The sequence below is a fragment of the Bos grunniens genome, chromosome 5, assembly GCF_055505025.1.
Source record: "Bos grunniens cultivar Pamir isolate PY7600 chromosome 5, Bosgru_T2T1.0, whole genome shotgun sequence".
Taxonomy (NCBI): domain Eukaryota; kingdom Metazoa; phylum Chordata; class Mammalia; order Artiodactyla; family Bovidae; genus Bos; species Bos grunniens.
The window spans coordinates 30,117,718-30,141,329 of NC_141169.1; the positions used below are offsets into that span (position 1 = coordinate 30,117,718).

Below are 23,612 nucleotides of genomic sequence, written 5' to 3' on the forward strand. Positions count from 1 at the left end.
ATATTTAAAAAGTATTGGAGCTTTGGTATCAGTCCTTCCAATGAATATTCAGGGTTGATTTTCTTCAAGCATAACTGGTTTGATCTCCTTGCTGTCCAGGGGACTCTCAAGAGTGTTCTCCACCCATGCCTCTGACCATTTCTCAGGTTCTTTTTCTTCCGCCTCCCCATTACATGGCAGCACCTCCGGAGCTCTGTGTTTAGCTCCCCTCACTCCCTGTGTTCCCCTCAGACCACCTCAGTCATGCCTGTGGGTCCCACTGCCAGTGATGGCCACTTAGGAACACTGAAGGTGTGTCAAGAGGCTGGGCCTTTCTAAAGGGCTCCACACACACATAGCCCACTTTCCACTAGAGATCTCTACCCACAGGCCCCAGCGATCTCTCCAACTAAGAAGCACCGAATTTATCTCCTTCCACTTTCCTGCATTGGAGGAGGAAATGGCAACCCACTCCAGTATTCTTGCCTGGAGAATCCCAGGGACGAAGGAGCCTGGTGGGCTGCCGTCTATGGGGTTGCACAGAGTCGGACATGACTGAAGTAACTTAGCAGTATACTCCGATTTGTTTTTCCCCTATTCTCCGTACTCGGTAATGATGCCCTCCTTCCCTCAAGGTGCTAAGAAACTTAGGTTTCTTAGGCATCAACTTAATGTTCTTCCTACACATCGCATGACCCCCTCTTCTCCACAATGGTCTAATTGATTCTCTCTCTTTAAATACCTCTTTTCATTCCGTCTTCCCCAATCTCACCACAGAGGCCACCAGCTCATTTCAGTAGCCACCTTGTCAGTCTCCCTCTCCTGTCTTGCCCTCTTATCCTGTCTGTATCTACTTAAGACATTTGACATTGTATTCCGTGTGAACGGTGACCCCTGACCATGTGACACAGGAGCCTTAAACCATTCTCCTCTAGGCTGAGCTCCACCAAATACAGACGTCATCCACTCCTGCTTACAGTTCCTTAATGATCCCCTATGAACCAGATGGGTGCTCTTTAACCTTTCACCTGAAGAAAGTGATGGGGGGTGGAGGGTGAGAAGAGGCACAGCCTGAAGAAGTCAACCGTTACGGAAAAAATGTTTTTTTAATTTAAAATTATATTTTATCTTGGATTTTAAATACTGTATTATAACATACTCATGTTTCAACATAGCAGTAATTTTCCCAGACTTCAACTGGATACCCCAAGAAGATGTAGCATGTTTATCCTACAGTTTAGAGTACCCCTGGCCCATTTCCTACTGAGAAGCAAGAACCAACAAGATAAAATGTAAGATTCTAAGCCCTGCCCCTGCCAGGCTCTCAGCCCTGCCCACCTGTCCAGCCTTATCGGACCTACTGAGCTTACTCCTTACGCTCTAGCAGTGAGACTACTCATCACCCTAACTCCTTGAGCAAACTCCAGCGATTCAGAAATCCATGCCTTCCTCCAACTAAAGTACCCTCCTCTCTGCTCAGTCTTCCCATCAAACTCCTACTCAACTGACGACTCTGAGCCTGAGTGATACACCTTTGAGGAATCCTCCTTAGAAACACCACAGGTACACGAATGTCCTTTGCCTGATCTTCCTCCGTATTTGTACGTGTCTTCTTTATGGTATTTATTATGTAATAAAGATACAGTTTGCAATATCTAATCTCTGCAAATGACTACTAAAATACTGTTGTGTTCTGCCCCTCCTAACTACTGTCAAATTTACTAAAATTGTTTTGTTTTTGAAATGTATCTATTTTCTCCCATTCACTCCTTAACTCCTAATTCCCATGTGGGTATGTGTGCTCAGTCGCTCAGTCGTGTCCAATTCTTTGCGATCCCATGGACTGTAGCCCACCAGGTTCCTCTGTCCATGGGATTTCCCAGGCAAGGGTAGGTTGCCATTTCCTCCTCCAGGGGATCTTCCCAACCCAGGGATCGAACCCATACCTCTTTCATCTCCTGCACTGGTGGGCACTGAGTTACCTGGGACCACTGCATTAAAACTACTCTCACGAAATTCAAAAATCACCTAGTGGCTAAATACACTGACTCCACCCAATCCTTACCATTCTTGAATTTGCAGCAACATTTGATCATTCCCTCTTTTGTCTTTCTGATCCCCTAACTCTCCTGATCTTCCTTCTCTAGCTTTCTCGCTAAACCTCCACTTCTTCCTGGCCGTCTCTGCAGGTTTTCCTTTCCTCTGCGCCTGTCAGTGTACCTAGGGGTCTGCCTGAAATACTTCTCTCTGCTCACCCCAAGCCCCTCTCCTGGGTGAACTCATGTATTTTCATGGCTTTAACTACCATCCTGTTTCAGATAGCCTAATCTGTTTCAAACCTAATCTGGGTTCATATATTCTACTCACTAATCACACTTTCTGCGTGGATAAAGTTTTGGAAATTTAAAATACCACAGCAGCACAGCAGCATAAGAAATAGTCACAGTGCTTATCACTGGCTGGGCACTGCTCTAAATCACTGTATTTTTATGTACTGACTCAATTAGTTCTCATATCAATCCTATGAGATAGCATTTTTTTAATCCACATTTTATGGGGAAGGAGACAGAAAACTAAAACCGGCAAGGGCGGAAGGGGAAAGAATCTCCACCTCTAACGAAAAACTCTTTTTTCAACAATTGTAAGGAAAAGTTAGACGATAATCAAATCAAATTCAGAATTCTGAGCAACTTACTACTCCTGACAATAGTGATCTTTGGTTGGTAAACATATAATAATCACGTTAGTCTTGTTTTCAACACGATAATCATCTAAGTCATATTTATTTCTGTCTTTATTGAAATAGGATAATTTAAAGTATTAACATGTTTCAGAAGCTCTTCTCAGCCACAAAGATACACTTCAAGTTGATGACAGAATAATCAATAAATGGAATATGAGATTTTTATTATATTTCTTTTGTATAAAATTACAATAAATTTAATGTTTAAATACTATCTTGGACATAGGAACTCAAAGAAGCCCTTGAGAGAAAACATTAGGACCTAAGAAAAACGTGTTGTGTGCACACAGGTGGACATAATATGGGTGGCCTATAAATGCCTTCAGCAGTCTAGCTGGCCCATACAATTTGCATAAACTAGGATAAATTACCCGATGACTTAGTTCAACAAATCAAATATTTACCATATGGCTAAATATTTCACTTCCCTGGTTTTCCAACAGTTTTGCAAAAGATTTAATGCAATCAAGAAAAGATGTTGGGAACCAAACATGGGAAATATTTAGTTTTTTCCAACCAATACTGACCAGTTAAATCAAAATGAAGGTTGTTTACACTATTCTAAAGAAAAACGCACCCAATGAGCTTACACCTCAGATTAGTTCCTGTGAGTAATACGGCTGGTCAAGGCAGAGGAAAAGGGAATCAATATACAAGCAAGTAAAGGCAACACAGAAGTGGACGGCCCCCCACACGGGGAGCACACACACTCGGTGGCACAGCTCCAGCTCCCGGCTCTCACGCAAGGGCTCTTCTAGGCTTGGCACTGCGTCTGCTATACATTTCTGCATAATAAATAGCAGGTAGGCTAATGAAACGGAAAGTTGTCACATACACCCAACTGTAAAAGGCACATGGGAAATCAGAGCACGCAGATAAACAGGTGAGGGAAACAAAGAAAAAACAAATGTGAGAAACTAACCCAGTGCCAGGAAACATCGTGGGCCCCTGAGTTCCAGCCCTGGCCAGCTTCCACAGGGGTCCCTGTCCCTTCCTAGAAGAAGTCCTGGGACAGAGCTCACACTTCTTTACTCGGTAAAGCTGTCACCATCTAAGGAATCCTGTTGGAATCTTCTCTCTGCAAAGCCCATCTGTTCGCAAACAAGTGTTGACTGAGTGTCTTCTATTCTAGGCCCTGGGCATCCAGCAGGCAGCAAGACAGCACAGTCTCTGCTCTCAGGGAACTCCCATTTTACTGGAGGAGAACCAGATAATGAATAAATGCACAAGCAAGATCATTTTAAATGGCGGCATTAAGTTGAAAATTTTAAACAGAAAAAAAATAAATAAATAAAGATGAGATGGAGCAAGACGGGAGGAGTTGCTCATTTAAACTCGGGGGTCAGGGAAGACATCTCTGAGAAGGTCACTTTTGAGTTGAGACAGAAAGGAGGCAAAGCTGTCAGCCAAGCACAGCTCTTTAGGGCAGAGCATTCCCAGCAGAAGAAAAGCAAGGAATGAGGCCTGGGGGCAGAACAGGCATGATGAGTCTCACCACCCTCAGGTGCCAGTGTCATTTTCAAATAAAGTCATCCCTGACTCTATTTTAAACCAACCACTGACCGGCCCCAGTATTCTCTATTCCTCTTCGCGATTTCTCTCCACTGAAATGTTTACCATCTGACAGGCAATATAACGTACTTATTCATTTCATCTACTTATTCATTTCTGTCTATTCCTACAGAATGCAAGCTCCTTAGGGCAGGGATTTTTTTTTTCATGTTTATTTATTTAGCTGCATTGGTCTAACTTGGGGCATGCGGGGATATTTAGCTGAGGCATTCAGGATCTAGCTCCCTGATCAGGGATGGAACCCACACCCCCTGCCTTGGGAGCACAGAGTCTTAGCCACTGGAACACCAGGGAAGTCCCAGGGCAGAGACTTTTGTTATTTTAACCACTGCTGTGATGCCTGTACCTATATGGCACAAAGTGGGCACTCGATAACAGTGGCTAATAAAAAGGAAAGAGAGAATGGGAGGGAGGGAGGAAAGGAGAGAGAGATAGGGAAACAAGAAATAAGAGAGAGAGGAAAAGTGGAAGGAGAGAAAGAAGAGTCAGCCAGCGTGGCTGAAGCACCGTGGATGGGGGAACCGGAGTGTGAATGAGTAGATCATGAAACAGATGCTGGAATTTCATTTAAAAGACAGAATCTGTTGAAGGGTTGTAAGGCAGGGAAGCAAGAGCATCTAATTTTAGTTTACAGAGCTGACTGTAGCTGCCATGTGGAAGCAGGGGACGCTAGGTGAGGCGCTATGGAAGCTAGAGATGATGTGACAGAGGCGAGGCAACGATCATCAGTGACCACAGATAGAGGGGAGCAGATGCAAGGGTAGCACCCAAAATACTTGCTGATGGACTAGACATGGACTCTTATACTGAAGAAAAGAGAGGAATCAAAAATGTGTCCCTTATGAACCTAGTGCCTCTCAGACCCAAATCTCCCCTTCACTGCCTACTCTGAAAATTAAGATGAACCTTTAAATATTTTTCCTATGCCAGATGCCACGATGTTAAGCTTTGTCTGTAGTGGCACTGGAAAGACACTGCATGAGGAACAGACTTCTTTCTGTTTCCAATGTGCTCCTTTTGGCAGGATAAATAGAGTATCAAAGATAAATACAGTACTAGTATTTCTGATACCCTATGGAGCCCTGGTTAACTTATTTTAAGAGACAGTGGAGGAAGAAATGGCAACCCGCTCCAGTATTCTTGCCTGGGAAATCCCATGGACAGAGGAGCCTGGCAGCCTACAGTCCATGGAACTGCAAGAGAGTCAAACATGACTTAGCGTCTAGACAACAACACGAATTTGTCAGGTTCTGTCTTCTGTAATGTGAGTACTGTACGATGTTATATAATAAAAAGCATTATTTGTAATTTAAAGAAAGATCTTTTCAACTAAACTTTCATATTTTCATAAATACTTCTCTTATATATACAAGGATTGGGACACCCTATTCTGTTTGCTCATCCCTTATTCAAATATTAATACCATACTGCTTCGAGTATGATACTAATCATTTTAGAATTTGTTTCAATACTTGGTAAAGCAAGAACCACCTCACTATTCTGTGTCTAAGTTTTCTTGGCTATTGTAAAACATTTATTCTTCCATATGAACACAGACTGTTTTACCTGACTGCCTACCTTCAGAAGAACTCTCCACTGGAGTTGTAATTAATTTCCATTAAATTTACACATAGTCTTCCCATCCAGGAACATGGTATACATTTCCACTTCTTTCAAATCATCCTTAACACTTAACAATTTTCTTCACACAGACCCTGTACCTTTTTTGTGATACTTTCCATTAAGTATTTTATAATTTTTTAACACCATTATAAAAGAAGTATTCTTCTCATTAAGGCAGTTCATTGCCATGCTTCCCCTGCCAACATTCTAAAGATACCAAAGAAGCTTGTAGTTCCCTCTCACCCCCATACCACCCTGTCCCTTGATGTCTGAGTTTTGCTGGACTCATTTAGGATATCTCATTCAGATAACAAGGTTTTCTCTTTCGATATGTCTCTTTAATTTCAAAGATCCTTACTTACCATTTATATAACACATTTCTTATTATTCTCAATGTATGTAATTTTATATATATACATACATGTAGTGTAGAACTTACAGTAACAAGAGCACATTCGTATAGCACATGATATATATACATATTTCAAAATCTGTTGTCAATCACTGTTTCGAGGAAAGGAAATAATTATGTTTGCTTATAGTATATTGCTCAGATTCAAGTCTATGGGTGATATGATGTCAATTCTTGCACACCCACATGGAGCTTTCTTTTCCTGAAAGGTGAACAGTATCTAGACTGCATGTAAGATTTTGGTAGTGTAGACCTTTTCTCTGACTAGTTTGCTTCTTACACCATCACTATAGTGTTGCAAATGAGAACAGCCGATTTTATTGTAGTTTTAACTTTTTTTGGTATCTTTATCCTCTTTTGAGTTTGTAGAATTTTTTTTTCCTTTATCACTGAATTCAGGAATGTTATCAGAATATGCCTAGATTTGTGCCTTTTCTCATCCATCTTGCCTGAAAGACAGTGAATTCATTCAATCTGTGATCTTTTTCAATCTGCAATCTTTTTTGTCTCAGCGAATTTTTCTTCTACTAGTTATTTCCCCTAAAATTCTTATTATCTGCACTTTTGGCTTCCTGGATCTATCCTTCAAGTCCTCCCACTTTCATGAGTTTCCATTCCAATTCTTAGTATTTTTGTTCTAAGCTTTGAAATTGTTATTTCACTTGAACTGAGTTTTAAAAAGAGGGCAGGAGTGATGTGCTCAAGCTACCACTTTCCCAAAATGATTTCAAATGGAGTTGTTTAAAGGCTATATCTTACCACTCAAGTTTAAAAAAAAAAGTTTGTAAGTGCTCACTCAAAAGACAATTACTTGAAATTAATACTTCTAAGAGAAGCTACTAGATTGAAAGCTCCTTGAAAGCAGGGAACCTGTCTTTTATGCATCTCTCACTAGATCTTGTAAATAAATGTGCTCATTACATCTTTATTGATACAATGATATGTTCAGCACCTTACAAGTTCCAAAAGGTAGAAAACCTTGTCATTCATTACACTCACAAAAACTAAAGTCTAACTGAAGGGGGTTCCCTGGTGGCTCAGTGGTAAAGAATCTGCCTGCCAATGCAAGAGACTGGGTTCAATCCCTGATACAGGAGGATACCACACGCCTCAGAGCAACTAAGCCCATGAGCCACAACCACTGAGCCTGTGCTGTAGAGCCCAGGAGCCACAAATACCGAGCCCACGTGCCACAGCTACTGAAGCCTGTGCAGCTTAGGGCCCGGGCTGCACTAGAGAAGCCACCGAAATGAGAACCCCACGCACCACACACGGCTAGAGCAGCCCCTGCTAGCTGCAACTAGAGAAAAGCTGGCACAGCAATGAAGATCCAGCACAGCAAAAAAATAATAACAATAATTAATCAATTTTTTAAAAATAAAGTCTAACTGCTGAGGCAAAAACAACATACACAAAACAAAGCTGTCAGTTAAGTGTTAAACTGTTACTGAATACAAGAGCCTAAAACAGAAGAAATTAATAAGGACTAAAGTAGTCAGTCTGTTTCATGATGAAAAGGCCATCTAATCAGGCCGTGAAACCACAGGTAAATTTCAGTAGGAGAAAACGCAGCCCTGACACAGAAAATAATCACTGCAAAGGCACAGAGATAGGAATGAGCTGTTTGAGGAAAAGGGTGAGGAAACAAGTCTAACTGTAATAGAAGAGTCTGTCAGATACAAGGAAATAAGAATAGATAGGGAGGTTGATGACAGAGTCTAGATTCATTCACTGGCGGAATAGGTGCTGAAAAAAACTTATGCTAAAGGATGCCGTGGGCTGTCCTCAAGCACCTTACAAAGGGAGATGACAGTATTTATGCAAATGATCACACAGTAACTTTAAGATCATCTGAAAAATAGCTATAATGTATGAGTAACGTTAGAAGTTAAGAGTTCAGAGAACCAACAAATGAGGAAGCTTTTTTTTTAAACAGGAAGTTTTCTTCTAGGACTTCCCTTGGTCTCCTTGAAGGAAACAGTAAGCAAAGAACCACAAGAGGAAAACTCACCAGTGCTTTTGCTACATGTTCAATTTAAAAATGAAAGTTTTTCCAAACCAGAAAGGAAGTCCAATAAAGTAAGAATGACAACTCTTCACAGTTTTAAGACAAGAAAGAAAACTCTGTATGGTGATAGATGTTAATGAGATTTACTAAGGTGACCATCTCCTAACATACAGAAATATCGAATCATTGTGTCATACTCCAGAAATTAATAAATACAATGTTGTACGTCAATTATACATCAATTTAAAAAAAAAGTCACAGATCTACTAAACAAGAAACTATCAGAAGCTTCTCCTAACGATTCCTGCTGGGTTCATCTTTAAAAAGGAGATTAAGTGACAAGACTTGGCCAGCACCATAATGCATTCATGCCTGACCTGAGTTAAAACCCACAAGGTTCCAGCCTATGAATAAATTGAGACAACATAACCCAAGGTCCTTAAGAAGAAAGAAAGAAAATCCTAACCGCCTTAATTTATCCCTAAAAGCAAGAATCCTCTAAAAAAAAAAAAAAAAGATTAGAGCACTATTCCTTCATAAAACAGAGAAGTAACTCCCAAAAAATCAATTAAAAGTACATGTCTACAGAAATACCTACATTAGTTTAAACATTAATTTTTAAATTAAACATAAATATCCTAAGGAAAAAAATAAAACTAAACTAAAAATTCTTTCTGAAGCAGAACAGAACCACAATACTCAACCTGAAGCTCAGAAAAAAACAAGTCCAGGACACAAGGACCTTTCAAAGACGTCCTGTGGGCTTTCATTTAGGGTTGACCTGTATAGCATTCAAAATATTTTATTTCTGAATTTCCCCTTTTCAGCTTTTCATCATCCCCATCTCAATTCAAGGAAGAAAAATTAATTTCACATCCAAATATAAGTACACAAAATTATCTCTTACTTTACAGACACACAATCTTAAAAGGATTTTACCCAATATCTTTAGTTCTTTTAAGAAATAAAGCAGCCACACCTTGCCAGAAGTTAGGCAGATGGAACTTCTCCAAACACATTTCAGAGTGCTAACTCCCCAGGGTTCTGGCAAAGCAAGGTCAAGAATAACCTCACTCCTATTCCTATCTATTTCTCCTAGAATAGGATGGAACATTTCCATTCTTGTCTTTCCAAGGAGCCCTACTCCCAAACATCAAAGACAGAAACTGTATCCTAAGAAAAGGGGGTCCAAGAGTGAGGATGGAAGAGAATTCTGCTGAAATTACTTGAAACAATGTGATTCAGGGAGATGGAGCCAGTATGGAAATACCATGGGTTTTGGAGCCACGCCGACCTGGGTTCCAACCCCAGCACACTGTACTTCCAGACTTCACATTCCTTAACAAGTCTCTACACAATGGAAACAACACACTTTGTTTAGGAGTTGTTAGGATTAGAAGCACACTTCAAAGACTTGTCCAAGGTCACACAGTAAGCAGGGGAGACAGGACTCGAACCCAACTGTGTTCTCTCTCCTTTGCCATTCACATCAGATGTTTCTGCTACTGGCAGGGAGAAAGGGAAAGACCAGGTCATGTGTAACGGGCGGCTCTGGCACACCCTGTATGCCTCGCAAGCTTCGGGTGCTTCTTGCTAGCTCAGTTCCCTCATCATCATGATAATAGGAGCGATGTACTCAGCACCTACTTACCTGGCTGGGCAGGGTATACACAGTTTATAAACCCTGTTACATAACAAGCACTCAATAATTGATGGCTACTTATACAGAGACCTTAACTTCTTAAGAGAGCTTAAGAAAGGCTGGCGTCTTACAGGAAATTGAGTGGAGAAGTCAACCAGGCAGAAAAAAGGGAAGAGTATGTCAGAGTGGGCATTTCTCAGAGAAAGGCAGTGTGTACAGTACAATGGCACACGTGCTCAGTCACTCGGTCATCTCTGACTCTTTGTGACCCCACGGATTGCAGCCCTCCAGTCTCCGCTGTCCATGGAATTTTCCAGGCAAGAATGCTGGAGTAGGTTGCCATTTCCTACTCCAGGGGATCTTCCTGACCCAGGGATCCAACCCGTATCTCCTGCGTTTCCTGTGTCAGCAGGTGGATTCTTTACCACTAAGCCACCTGAGAAGCCCCCTACAAGACAATGGCATGGAAGTGAAGAAGCGCCATGCATTTAGGGAAGGACAAGTCGTTCGGCATGGCTAGAGACAAGAGCAAAACTGTGGGAGGCACAGGAAGGAGGGTTACAAAGGTCTTGATACACAAAAGATGCCTGGATTTTATCCTGTGGATAGAAGAAGCCAATGAAAAATTTTCAGGCAAAAGGACACAATGAGATCTGTGTTTCAGGATGATCGTTCCATCACAGAATAGAGAAGGATGAACTGGAGGGAAAAGAGACTGAAGGCAGGCAGACAAGTTAGGAGACTACTGCAATAGTCTCAGTAAAAGATGGTAAGAGCATAAACAAAGGCAGAAACAACGTGAATGGAGGGGAGGAAGCAGAATCAACAGGATTTACTGACTCATTAGAAGTTAAGGATGACCCCCAAGTATCTGTGGAGCAGACTGAAACAAGGAGTACAGTTTGGAATCTCCTAAGTTACAGCTGTCTAGGGGGAATCAATGGGAATCAAGGGAGCAGATGGGAGTTAGGACTAAAGATAGAGACTAGAAAGCCATCTCCCAGTCAAGAGAGCTCAAGCCCTGGGCAGAGGTGCTCACATACACTCAGCAAGTGTATGCGAAGTGAGATGAAGGCTAATGACTGATATAGGAACACCCACACTGGGAGAAAGAGAGAAAAAGAAGCCCAAGGGAGAGCTAAAGGAGGAACAGTTAGGGAGTTGGAAGGAAATGACGCCATACAAGCTACGGAAGAAGGAAGTTTCATAAAGATAATGGAGCGTGGTATCCAATGCTGCAGAGAAAGATGCTGTAAACCGTGGGTCCTTTTCAGTCTGAAATCAGAAGTCACTACTGGCCTTGGAAACAGCTGTTTCAGAGGCTTGATGAGGAAAAAGCAATGGACTGAAGAGTGAGCAAAAGTAAGAAATTAAGGATCTATGAGAGGGGGAGAACACTGGCACTCAAGAGCAAACAGGTTCCAACAAAGGGCTGTAGGAAGAGACTTTGCTCAAGATGAGAGAAACATCAGTACCTTCATAGGCTGAAGGGAAGGAGCCAAGAGTCAAGTGTTAAGTGGGAGGCTAAGGATGAGAGGAAAAGACAAAGACAGGAGACTGCAAATGAATAGAGCAATCAATAAAGTAAGATCCCAAGATCCCAGAAGAGAAGGGGCGGGAGAGAGCACAGTCAGAGGGATAAGCTGCAGAATGGGAGCGTGACAGCTCTTCCTCTGAGAAAAGACAGAAAGGGGATACACGGGAACTGAAAGAGAGAAGTGTGTGAGTGTTGAAGAGAGGCTCAGGGAGCCTGGCCCTCCTTACCAACTAGTAACGATGAAAACTGGTCTTACAGATTTGGTTCATTTTTTTTTAAAGCACAGTGGGAAGGAGGGGCTAGGTTAGCAGCCATTCTCCTTTGCTGCCTTCTTTTTTCCCCCCAAATATTATTTATTTATTTATTGGCTGTGCTGGGTCTTCATCGCTACGTGCGGGCTTTCTCTAGCTGCGGCAAGCGGGGACTACTCTCTCATTGCGGTGCAGGGGTCTCACTGCAGTAGCTTCTCTTGTTGCGGGGCATGGGCTCTACTCACAAGGACTTAGCTGCCCCACGGCATGTGGGATCTTAGCTTCCCAGACGAGAGATCAAACCTGTGTACCCTGAGTTAGCAGGCAGGTTCTTAACCACTGGACCTACAGGGAAGTCCACAGATTTGGTTCTCAACCTTGCTTCACAGTCCTCTTTAAGAAACTGACGAAAAAAAAAAAAGAAACTGAAGAAAGCTGGACACTCTCCTTCACAGAAAGGCACGTAAGCACACTCAAAGCACACTACACACGACTTCAGCATCTCCAGGTCCACGAAAGCCAACCCACGCATCCAAAGATCCTGTCAGCTGTGATGCTACAGAATTCCAAAGAAACGGCTTTTCAGAAGATATTTTGTTCACCGAAGAGCATCCACAAGGGAAGGCAACTTATTCACTATAAACACAAGTATATGAGGCACTTCCCTGGCGGTCCAGTGGCTAAGACTCCATGCTGTCAAGGGAGGGGGCCTGGGTTCGACCCCTGGTCAGGGAACTAGATCAAACTCAACTAAGAGTTTGCATGCCACAACCAAAGAACCTGTATGCCACAATTAAGACCCAGTGCAGCCAAATAAATAAATATTAAAAAAAAAAACCAAAAACCCACAAATACATGAAAAACTTTTACTTAAACATCTATGACATAGTTACCAAAAAATGTGCATAAAAGCACTCAGTTAGACTCTAGGCATAAAGGATACAGAAGACCATCCCTGCTTTCACAAATCTCAGAATTTAAAGACAATGAGTTACAGGGCCTTGGATTTACCAACGGTTTTAGATCAAAGTAGTATTTTTAAAAGATAAAAGATCAATCTAGAGCTGACTCATAAGTCTAAAGACAAAGGACTGAACAAGGCTGGAGATAAATGCAACTCAAAAAAGTGGATGCAAGGAAAGTTTTGAAGGAGGAATTGAAAGGATTTGTTCACTAAGGACAAATGGAGGAAAAAGAAGAGTCAAAAAACACAAGTGAAGGCTGAGTATCCACATGTGCCCTTTCATAGCTCGGAGACGCTTGAGTCTAAGAAACCATGCTTAAATGTCAGAGCCATTTGCTGGAACCTACAGGCTTGGATATGCACACATGCCAGATGCCTGTGTGAAACAAACCAGCTACTCTTTTCTGCTCTAGTCAACTGCCTGCCGTGACTCAACACGTGTTGAACAAGGGTAGAGGGTGCCGACAGGAGCAACTGATGGAGGAGTCAAGTCTTACTTACAGAAAAGAATTACACAAATTGATTCCATTCATCACTTCATACATAACCATATTCTGCTAAGTAACAGAAGATATTAAAAACAGCCAAATCACTACGTATCTATTCACTATCAGAAACAGTAAAGATTACACTTAAGGAGCACTGACTGCGTGCACACACCACGCTCAGCTGTTTTCCTAGGATCTCTTTTTAAACCGCCTTACAACTCTAGTAAGGTTAAGGTTGCTGTTCCTTTTTTCAAGAATGGAAGAAACTAAAACAAGGGAGGTTAGGCAGTCCGTCCAAGGTCAGAGAGCTCAGTGACAGCCAGGACTTGGATGCCAGCCCACCAGGTGCCAAAGCCCACACTCCTCATATGATCATACAACCCTGCCTCGTGCCAAGATCAAATCCCCAAGACAGAGACTTTATGTTTCAATTCACATCTAAATGAGGTGAGCAAAAATTTATTGCACTCTTACTACAAGAAAGAAATTGGTCAGCAGTTGTTAAAAGGACTTAAAGAATGACCTCTGCAGGAGTTTACATTGAGATGAAATGAAAAATAACTTAAATAATTAAAAAAACCTATGACTGGCAAAAATGTAAATGGTGTAAGATCTGGAGCAAGAGAGCTCACAGTGGTCAGGGGCAGGTTTAGAAAAAAGGTAGAACTTCCACTAATTCTTAAGGAACTGTGAGAAATGGTGCCGAGGAGGTGCAGAGCAGGAAGGAGTGTTTCAGAGAGCATTCCTGATTAATCATGAGAACCATGAAGGACTGTAATCATTACAATACAAACACATGTGAAGGCCCTTTTTAGCCAATCATCTGAACTTTCAACCCTGAGGCGCTAATCCACACATAGGCCAGGAAAGAAAGCTGCCATCAAGCGCTGGGCTGAGAGGGAAGGATTAGAGATTTCTCTTGTTCAAAAATTCCCCTCAATGTTATGGGACTGTCAAACAATGAGATAAATTTTTCAAAATGTCAGTACATAGAACTAGAATGTCTAAACAAGTGCCATCCTTTACAGTAAAGTGAATCATCCTTCCAATGACTTTGTCTGTCACTACTTTCTGGAACTGCCCTCAAAACCAGTTTACCACCATTCTAGTTTTTTGACAGTCACAAATAAAACCCATTTATATATAATCACTCTAATTTTTTTTCATTCACAGCTAGTTGGGACTCCAAGAAAACATCCACCAGCTTTTCTCTACTTGACACCAAGTGACCTATAAAATGAAACTCTGCCCTCAAAGAATTAAAAATTGCCACCATCAGGGTTTGCTGAGCTATGCGTCACAGGCTCTGACGAGCAATTCCTAAAGATGTGTTCCAACGTAAGGCGAGCACAGCCCACCAAAAGAGATATTCAAGTTCCAGAGAATAAACCACTTAGCTAATGCCCTGTTTGGGTTATTCAAAAACCCACACACCTGCTTTCCTTAGTACTTCTAACACCAAGAAAGACAACTGCTTAGATGTCACTTTCCAATAAACGTGTTTCTTATGAATTCATGACTATGCTACATATTTGAGGAGGAGTGGCCACACTAATTTCCATGATAAGTAAAACAAGAAGGATTTACCAGTTCTCTGGTGGCTTAATTCTAAACTCCCAGTCTGGAGACTGTGCAACACAATCTCAACTCAGCATCTCTCCCCTTTCCTCTTCAACTCCTCTGCCCACCTCCTAGAGGGGGTGCACTTCAACTCCTGGGAAGCAGCCGTGTCTTAACCCTCCACCTTTGAGGCCGACCTGTACCACGCTTTGAGGACCCTGAGTTATGTGATGAAATAGACAGGAGAAAGGGAGGATGTGTCTGGGTTTGTTGTGTTTGTGCTCAGAGAAGTGTTCAAACAAGAAAAGGGAGGATCCCTTCCTGTAAGTGTTATTTTATCTTAAATACCTTTCCAGTTGTCACCCTGGGACTGTTCTCAGGCAGAAAGACTCCCACCCCACGCCGTCCTCGATACACCACAGACAGCCTTCCTCCTTCACACTTAGGACTGAGCTGCACCAGGCTCATCACAGCCCTCTCCACCAGCATCCAGGTCTGTACTGTTTCTTTTTCACAGCGATAAAGCAGTTTCCTCTTTTCTTAGAAGGCAGCCTCTGTACAAACTCTTATGTACCCTTTGGTATCATGAACTGTTTTGTTGGCATTTTTAAGTAATTTCCCTTTCAGACTCAGAGATCTTTGAAAGCGAGCACAGTACCCTGCTAACCTCTGTGTCCTGAGCACACAGTAAGCAGAAAATCAATGTCTGCTCAATCAAATAAGTGAATGATAGATTTTAAAAGAGATTTCAGAAAGTCAATCAATAAGACTCTTTAGAATTATGGCATACAACTTTTTTAATAAAAGTTTTTCTTTTTTTTTTTAATATTTATTTGGCTGCACGAGGTCTTAGTGTAGTACACAGGATCTAGTTCCCTGCTCTCGGATCGATCCCGGGTCCCTGCACTGGGAGCCTGGAGTTTTAGCCACTGGACCACCAGGGAAGTCCCGACACACAACTGTTTTGTAGCATTTGCTTAGAGTAAAAATTAGACTTAATAGCTTGTACAATAACTATACAGATATTTAAATCATTCAATGGTAACAGATGCCATAATAATATGGCAGCTTAAGATACTGGCACTAATTAGTGAGCAGCTAATACTCACTAACAAAACACTTAACCTTTCTGAGTCTTGGTTTTCCCTTCTGTTAAATAAAAAAAAAAAGTGAGGCTCGAATGACATAACATATCAAATCATAACACAAATACAACGTATTATCAGACAAATTTAAACAAATTCCCATCATTAGTGTTATTTTATGTGCATACACTTGACTAAAACATACGATTTAAGTTCAGACAACAAAGCTCATTGCCAAATATACAAAAATATAATAGTACATGTAGGTCATGAAAAAATTTCAGTTATGAGAATACTTATAGAAACCTCCTACCTATTCAATTAGTCTACAGAAAAATTTGTGACTAGGTGTTAGTTCAATTTTCAATGATTCTCCGGACAGTGCTGGCCTGTTCTTTCTGCTGCAAACGCAGGCAGCTTGAAGTACCAAGTCCACAGTGACCCGCCTGAACAGAGCACCAGCCACAGCACTGGGCTCTGCGACGCGCTCTGCGGCAAACGGCCCAGGGAGGCACAACCTGCGTTCCAGCACAGAGCTGGCTCATCTGCGACCCAAGCCTGCAGCTGAAAACACAAGTGAGCACAAAGAAAATTCTTTAACGGCATACAGCTCAGGCAACCGCTGTAATTAGGACCCACTACAGCCTGAACCGAGAAAAATGAATAAAATCGAGGAATGAGAGCAACAAAGCCAATCACACACGATAAACACATAGTTAAAAGTCTCTTTTTTCCCAAAGAAAAAAGTACTTTTGTCAGAGCAGTAACTCTAGAGAAGATGTAAAACAAACAAAGGTCCCTTCAAAATATGCTAACAGGCATCACAAATAACACTGTGCTATAGATTTGGGGATTGTTGGTGGTGGTTTCAACTTCACTTGAATTCCTAAAAATGTCTACCTACTTCTCTAGTCAACCATTCTCTGTACTTTAAGCAAGAGAGACAAACAGATGGTCAAGATGCTGACACTGCAGGCCTGAGGTTTTTCAACTGTATTTTTTCCAGTTTTCCATCGCTAAAAGAGATGAAATACCGGATAATGTAGCATAAATCTTTAAGAAACCATTTCAAATCCCAGTCACATGCCAAACCAAAACAATCCTGCAACAGGAAAGAAACCATGCACTTGTCCTGAAAAATGCTGAAGCCTTAGCCTTACAGTCTGTAGGACTTTCACACCTTCTTCAAGGAAACGTGAGCTAGCCAGTATGAGTCCTAGAAACAGTTCCTTGGAATCATCTCTAGAAACAACCAGAGAAGTAAACAATAATCAGCTGGAAGCAGATATACCAAGAATAAGGAGCTTCCAGGATTTCCCTCTCCAAGTAAAAGCAATTAACTCCTATTTTTAATCTCTTTCTGACGCAAACATCCAGCCAAACTTCTTTCCTCCTAGCTAATCAAAGATAGCGGATGTGTTACTCTAACTTGCTTTAAAAGTCCAATTTGAATGAAAGTCATCATGGATTGAATGACAATGCTTTAGTCTAGAAGAATGAGGTATTTTGAGAGGTAGAATCAAGATAGCAATGCCCTGAACATTTCACAGAAACAGACTCATCCACCACAACTGATACTGGGGGCTGGCCAAAGAGTAACTCCCCAAATGATGAACTGAAAAATAATACGTTGCTAATTGAGTGCAAATGAAAAGGGCACCTCCCTATACATTGGGAAACCCTAACAAGGTTATTAAGAATAATTATTTCCTTCCATGCCCAAGTGACTTTATAACACTCAAATCTACTTCTGGTTTTTTTTACTATAAAGGATGGGGGGAGGGGTGTGTAGAGAGACTGCCTTGATAAGTAAACAAAAAGTCAAAACTCTCCTGGAAACTTGTCACATTCTTCTTTTCCAATCAGTAATTTTTAATCCACTTGAAAAATGCTAGTGGAGAGGGCCTTTGGCACAGAACTCAAGAATATGCAACTCTGGGGGCACCACCACAGTACTGATATCAAGCTTGGAGAGAATGCTGCTTTTGTCTCAGAGGCAGCCTGTGACAAAAACAGGAACTTTATGGAGAACTGATCACAACTGCACAAGAAGCCTGATCACATGCCCACAACAGAGCAACGTTTCTCTCATTGTTGTCCAGGGACTTCTCGAATAATAGTGGCTCGATTTATTCCATTCTTTTAATTCTCAAAACCAATCCAAGCGTCCTTGTAACAATCCATTGTCAAAGGAAAGACCGTGCCGGCCAGGATTTGCACCTCTCTCCTTTCCTCTTCTAAGATTCCAAAAGGTGATCAGATGCGGAAAATTCAGCCCGAATAGAGGCACCGAGGGGAAAAAAAAAAAAAAAACACACAACCCTTTTGACAAAGGTGGTCTAAAAGCCGCCCCGTGTGTCTCTCTCTGGGTTAATGCCACTGCTTCTGGCCTCCTTAGGACCCTCAACGGCCCACCCCGCTTCTATCTCACTCCTGTCACTGGGCAGGCATCTCGCATTGTTAAACAAGGAAGAAGAAATGCTGGCGGATTTCCCCTGTGTCTCTCTCTTTTTCTGAAGGGGGGAAGGGGAGCTGAAACAGGAGTGGGGCCCTCCCCTGGAAGAGAGTACAGGAGCAAGCTGTCAGCCACCCCGCGGGCGGCCTCACCCCCACCCCGCCCCCACCGTGCCCCGGCGCCCGGGCAGAAGCCTGAAGCGGGAGGACACAGCTTTGTCTGGGGTTTTGGGGGGACAGAGAGCGCAAAAGCAGCCCGAGCCTGAGGAAGACCTCTCCCCCCAGCCCCGGCTCCCCCGCTCCCAGAGAACACAATGAACCACACGGAAAGCCACTTCCCGGGGTAGGAGAGGAGAGAGACCCTTCACGTGAAGCCCAGGCCAGATTTCCGGCACCCTCCTCCCCTCTGCCCGCACGGCCACCAGGGCGCGCGATGGGGACCTGGTCTCCCCTCGCCGCGATCCGCAGCGGCGCCCGGGCGCCCGCTCCCTCGCCCGGCTCCTACCCTCCGAGAGCTCCAGCTCCAGCTCCGCCAGCTGCGCCCGCACTTCGGGCGGCAACGCCGCCACCGCAGCCGGCGAGGGCTCCAGGCCTCGCTCCGCCATCCCGGCTCTACCAGCCACACTCCGGAAGACAAACGAGGGGGCCGAAGGAGGGACGGACTGACGCGGGCCCACACCCCGGCTACAGGATCCGGCTCCGGCCGCCGAGCGCCGCCAGCGCAGCCGCTGCTGCCGCCGCCATGAGCAAGGGTCATGTGAGCCCGGCGGACCCGCCCCCGGGCTCAGGACGCACCGCCTCCGCAGCCGAGTCAAGCTGCGGACTCCCGGGCTCATGGCGCCCTCTACTGGGAGATTCCTGAAACTACGCGTCCAAGCCTGCTGCCACAATTTCTCTCCAGTGAAATGGGCTCACTGTGTTGCTGTGGACCCGGACGTTCACCTTTTACGCACTCGCGAGGAAGGAGTTTTCAGGGGCCCCAGACCTTGCTTTTTCCAGTTCTCTGCACTTAATAGTGTATGCTTTTATCTTGTCTCCTGCTTCGTTTCCCGGACTATTTGACACCACCCATCCATAATAACTTGAACTCAGGCAGTTCTTTTTACTGGGGCTTCCTGGTCACATTTACCAGGAGCTCTTTGTTTCTAAGGGGCTTCCCAGGTGGCGCGAATTCGTAAAGAACCCGCCTGCCAAAGCAAGATATGTAAGAGACTCAGGTTCCAATCCCTGGATGTAGAAGACCCCCTGGAGGAGGGCATGGCAACCCACTCCAATATTCTTGCCTGGAGAAGCCCATGAACAGTAGAGCCTGGCAAGCTATGTTTCTATTTCAGTTCTAGCATTTAAGACAGAAGGAGGAGAATGTGCGTCCTCCTGCCTAGACTTCTGACCTCTTTCCAGAGAACTTCGTCTTCTTTGTCTTTTTATCATTCTCGATGTATCATTAATAGGTGTTCCAAAAGTATTAGTATTTTAATTCAACTTAAGGATCCAAACCTGTATGTATTTTTTACTACTTACGTATTTATTTTTAAATTTGCGGGTGCTCTTTCTTGCTGTGTGCTGGCTTTCTCTAGTTGGGTGAGATGGGGCTGCTCTTCATTGCCTTGCACTGGCTTCTTATTGACGTGGCTTCTCGCGGTGTGGAGCGCAGGCTCTAGGCACTTGGGCTTCAGTAGCTGCAGCAGGTGGGCCTCAGTAGTTGTGGCCCGTGGGCTTTAGTTGCCCATGGAATGTGAAAATCTTCCCAGACCAGGGCTTGAACCCATACTCCCTGCATCGGCAGGCAGATTCGAGTTCACTGTACCACCAGGCAAGTCCAGACCTGTGTGTATTTTTACCAGAAACTACTGGGACAGTTGCCTTAAATTGCCATTCTTTAATGGTATTGTCCTTTATGTAAATGCCAAATCTCCCCATACAGTTTGAGAGAATTCAGTATTTTTCTTCCCCTTCCATGCTGGTCCAAAATTGGTGCTTTGAGAGTTAAGGCCTCAGCATCTATTCTGTAGTAGTTCATGGGCTGGAAGGGGGAAAATTTTTTTTTAGGCTGAGAAAAGAATTTCAGCTTGAAAAAAGGAGTGTAACATCATGCCTGATTGGGTAGTAGAGTTTGAAATTTCCTTTTAACTGCAACAATGTAAGAAAAATCTGTGGGAATGTAAGTGTATCTGTCCTCTGGTTTACAATGAGGACTGTGGCAGCTTTTGCTCTTTAAGGTGGCAAATTTGTTGACATTCCTCCCATCAAAAAAGTGAGGTCCAGGGCTTCCCTGGTGGTCCAGTGGTTAAGAATCCACCTGCCAAACATAGGAAACAGTCTTGTGGACACAGTGGGGGAAGGAAAGAGTAAGACAAATTGAGAGAATAGCATGGAAACATATACATCACTGTATGTAAAACAGATAGCAAGTGAGAATTTGCTGTGTGAAACAGGGAGCCCAACCCAGTGTTCTCTGACAACCTAGAAGGATGGGATGGGGAGGGAGATGGGACGGGGTGTTCAGGAGGGAGGAGACATACGTGTAGGTGTGGCTGATTTGTGTTGATGTGAGGCAGAGGCCAACGCAATATTGTAGAGCAGTTGTCCTCCAATAATTGTATTTTGTTCTATATGTCTCAATATTGTACAGTTATAATCTTTAATAATTTTTTTTAAAGAATAAATACAAAAAAAAAAAATCCACCTGCCAATGCAGGGGACATGGGTTTGATCCCTGGTCTGGGAAAATACCACATGCTGAGAGGCAACTAATACAACTAAGCCCACAGGCCACAACTGCTGAGCCCACCTGCCTAGAGCCCGTGCTCCACAAAAAGAGAAGCCACCACGGTAAGCCCCGCGCTGCAACTAGAAACTAGCCCCTGCCGGCACAATGAGAGGAAGCCCTTGTGCAGCAGTGAAGACCCAGTGCAACCAAAAATAAAAACTGAGGTCCACGTTCCCTTCCCTGAACCTGGCTGGGCTTCTGACTGCTTTGGCCAGTAGACTATACAAATGGCACTACGTGACTTCCGAGGTTAGGTCCCAGAAAGACAGGCAGCTTATCCTTGGCCTCTTGGAATTCTCCCTCTCCAGAGAACCACTTTCAAATTGTTTCCAGAGGGACTCTCCTGGTGGTCCAGTGGCTAAGACTCCCCTGCTCCCAATGCTGGGGGCCCAGGTTCGATCCCTGGTCAGAGAACTGGATCCCACATGCCACAGCTAAGACCCAAAACAGCCCAATAAATAAATATATATTTTTTTAAATTGTTTCAAGGAACACACGTTTAGGCTAAAAGAGAAGGTGTTATTTACTGGAAAGAATGATTAATACGAGGCCAAAATTCTCAGGCTTCAAGGCAGATTAACTGCCGACCAGCAGAAATACAATGTGACTAGAGATGTAATATTAATATTCTAGTAGTTATATCAAGAAGTAAGAAGAAATAGCACATCTCAAAACTAGCTACATCTCAAGCGTTCAGTGACTAATTCTGGCTAGTGGCTACTGCATTGGACAGCACAGGTCTGGACACAGTCTTTACCTGTTTTACCGGCACATGGAATTCACTGGGATGAATAGTCCAGAAGCCCACTAAGTTTTTGCAGCTGATATATTGCCAAAGACACTCCAAATCTGGCTGTAACTACTTCCAGCTGTTCAACACTTAAATCTCTAATTTGCAACTCCCACCAATAAGGACACAGCAACAAACCATGCAGCTCCCAAGAAAGACATACCCACCCATACATAGCAGCATGGCACAGTATGCCAGTGAAAGACAATGAACAACCATGTTACTCCTGGAGATCAGAACCAGAGGCTGCCAGACTAACAAACTTACTCCATCTGCCAAGGTAGGGCACCCTCACTAATCCTGCCAGGCAGGATGGTGAAGTGTTTGCAGAAATGGCTGCAAAAATGTGCACCCCCCATCCCAAGTATTCATGACCCTTATGTAGACCCCTTCCTACACATGGGGCTTGACCATATGGTTGCTTTGACTGATGAGACAATAGCAAACACAACACAGAGATTTGGAAAGTGCTTATTGCTTATCCTCTTTCTTTCTGCTTCTGGAAACTCTGAGACCACCGTCTTGTGATTGAGTGGGAGCTGGACTACTAGATGAGAAGAGATATGGCCCAGCTAGCCTCATCACTCTCTGCAAAACCCAACCAACTGCAAGCTGTACACGAGGCCATAGCCTGCCGGTTGATCCTGGGGCCACAGGTAAGCCCCGCTGAGTCCAGCCCACATGGCCAAGGCACGTGAACAGCAGATGGCTGCCGCTGTGTGTCACTAAGTCTTGTTACGCGGCAAAACTAAGACACACGGGGTGTGGCATGTGCTCAGGAGCAGGGTCTACTGCATATTTTCTCATCTTTTTTTTAAAGGCGAGAGCAAGATTCCTACATGTATATTTTCTGTATTCATGTCTTTATTTGTGAATTTTACTGATTTATTTCAGCTGAGCTGTATCCTGGTGGTGGGTGCACACAGGCCTCTCTAGTTGTAGCATGTGGGCTTAGTTGTCCTTGGCCTGTGGGATTCTAGTTCCCTGACCAGTGATAGGACCCATGTCCCCTGCATTGGAAGGTGGATTCTCAACCACTGGACCGCCAGGGAAGTCCCATATTTCCTTTCCTGAATGGAAGTACTATTGTACTTATGCTTCCTTTTCTGGCTTTGTCTTTTGCAGGGCTTCTCAAACTCCAGGATGCATCAGAGTCACAGGGAGATACACAGTGGTAGATCCAACCCAGAGCTTCTTTCTTTTTGCACCAACAGGTCTTTTTATTTAAATTAATTGCATTTACATTTTAACTTAAATTCTTTTTTGTACATGCACTCTATGTTTCACATTGTCATTTTTTTAATATCTAGCATTTGTTTCACCCTGCTAGATGCTGGAGGAGATTTTTTAAAAAAGAACTTATTTCATTCTTAACATCAACAGACTTACCAATAGGGGATATAAGGTAAATATTATATTTACTTAAATATTACACATTGCTGTCACTTTTAAACAAAGGGCCAGTACAATTCTAAACACTAAATACATTAAATCAATTTTCACACAATCCCTTTAAGGGACTATACTGTTAGTTTCTACTTTTGCTGGTGATGAAAATGAGGCATGGAGATTTTAACTTGCTTAAAGTCCCATAGCTAATGTGTGGCGGCGCTAAGATTGAAATCCAGGCACTCGAAAATCAAACCTCAAGTTTCTAACCATTTTATTGTACTGCTACTGAGAAAGAACAGGCTGCTTAATATACAGAGTTCTAAAGTTAGCACTTATGTCTCA

At 43.2% G+C, this 23,612-nt stretch overlaps 1 protein-coding gene and 1 long non-coding RNA gene across 5 annotated transcripts in view; one reads left to right on the forward strand and one right to left on the reverse strand.

The window, feature by feature from the left end:
• Positions 1-19,141, reverse strand: part of DIP2B (DIP2 acetate--CoA ligase B (putative)) — a 231,052-nt gene extending 211,911 nt beyond the window's left edge. For 2 of the 4 annotated variants that reach the window (XM_086399453.1, XM_086399452.1), the window contains exon 1: positions 18,824-19,099. In XM_086399453.1, coding sequence (XP_086255579.1) covers positions 18,824-18,923 — 100 coding nt within the window. In that variant the 5' untranslated portion in view covers positions 18,924-19,099. Of the gene's footprint in view, positions 1-18,823 lie in introns of all 4 variants that reach the window. The other 2 variants (XM_086399451.1, XM_086399450.1) reach the window with 2 other exon arrangements.
• Positions 19,142-20,907: 1,766 nt separating this feature from the next.
• On the forward strand, positions 20,908-23,287 carry LOC147371618 (uncharacterized). Its single transcript, XR_015163659.1, has 3 exons — positions 20,908-22,534; positions 23,004-23,092; positions 23,209-23,287. It is a non-coding gene; the product is annotated as an uncharacterized LOC147371618 (long non-coding RNA).
• Positions 23,288-23,612: the final 325 nt, after the last annotated feature.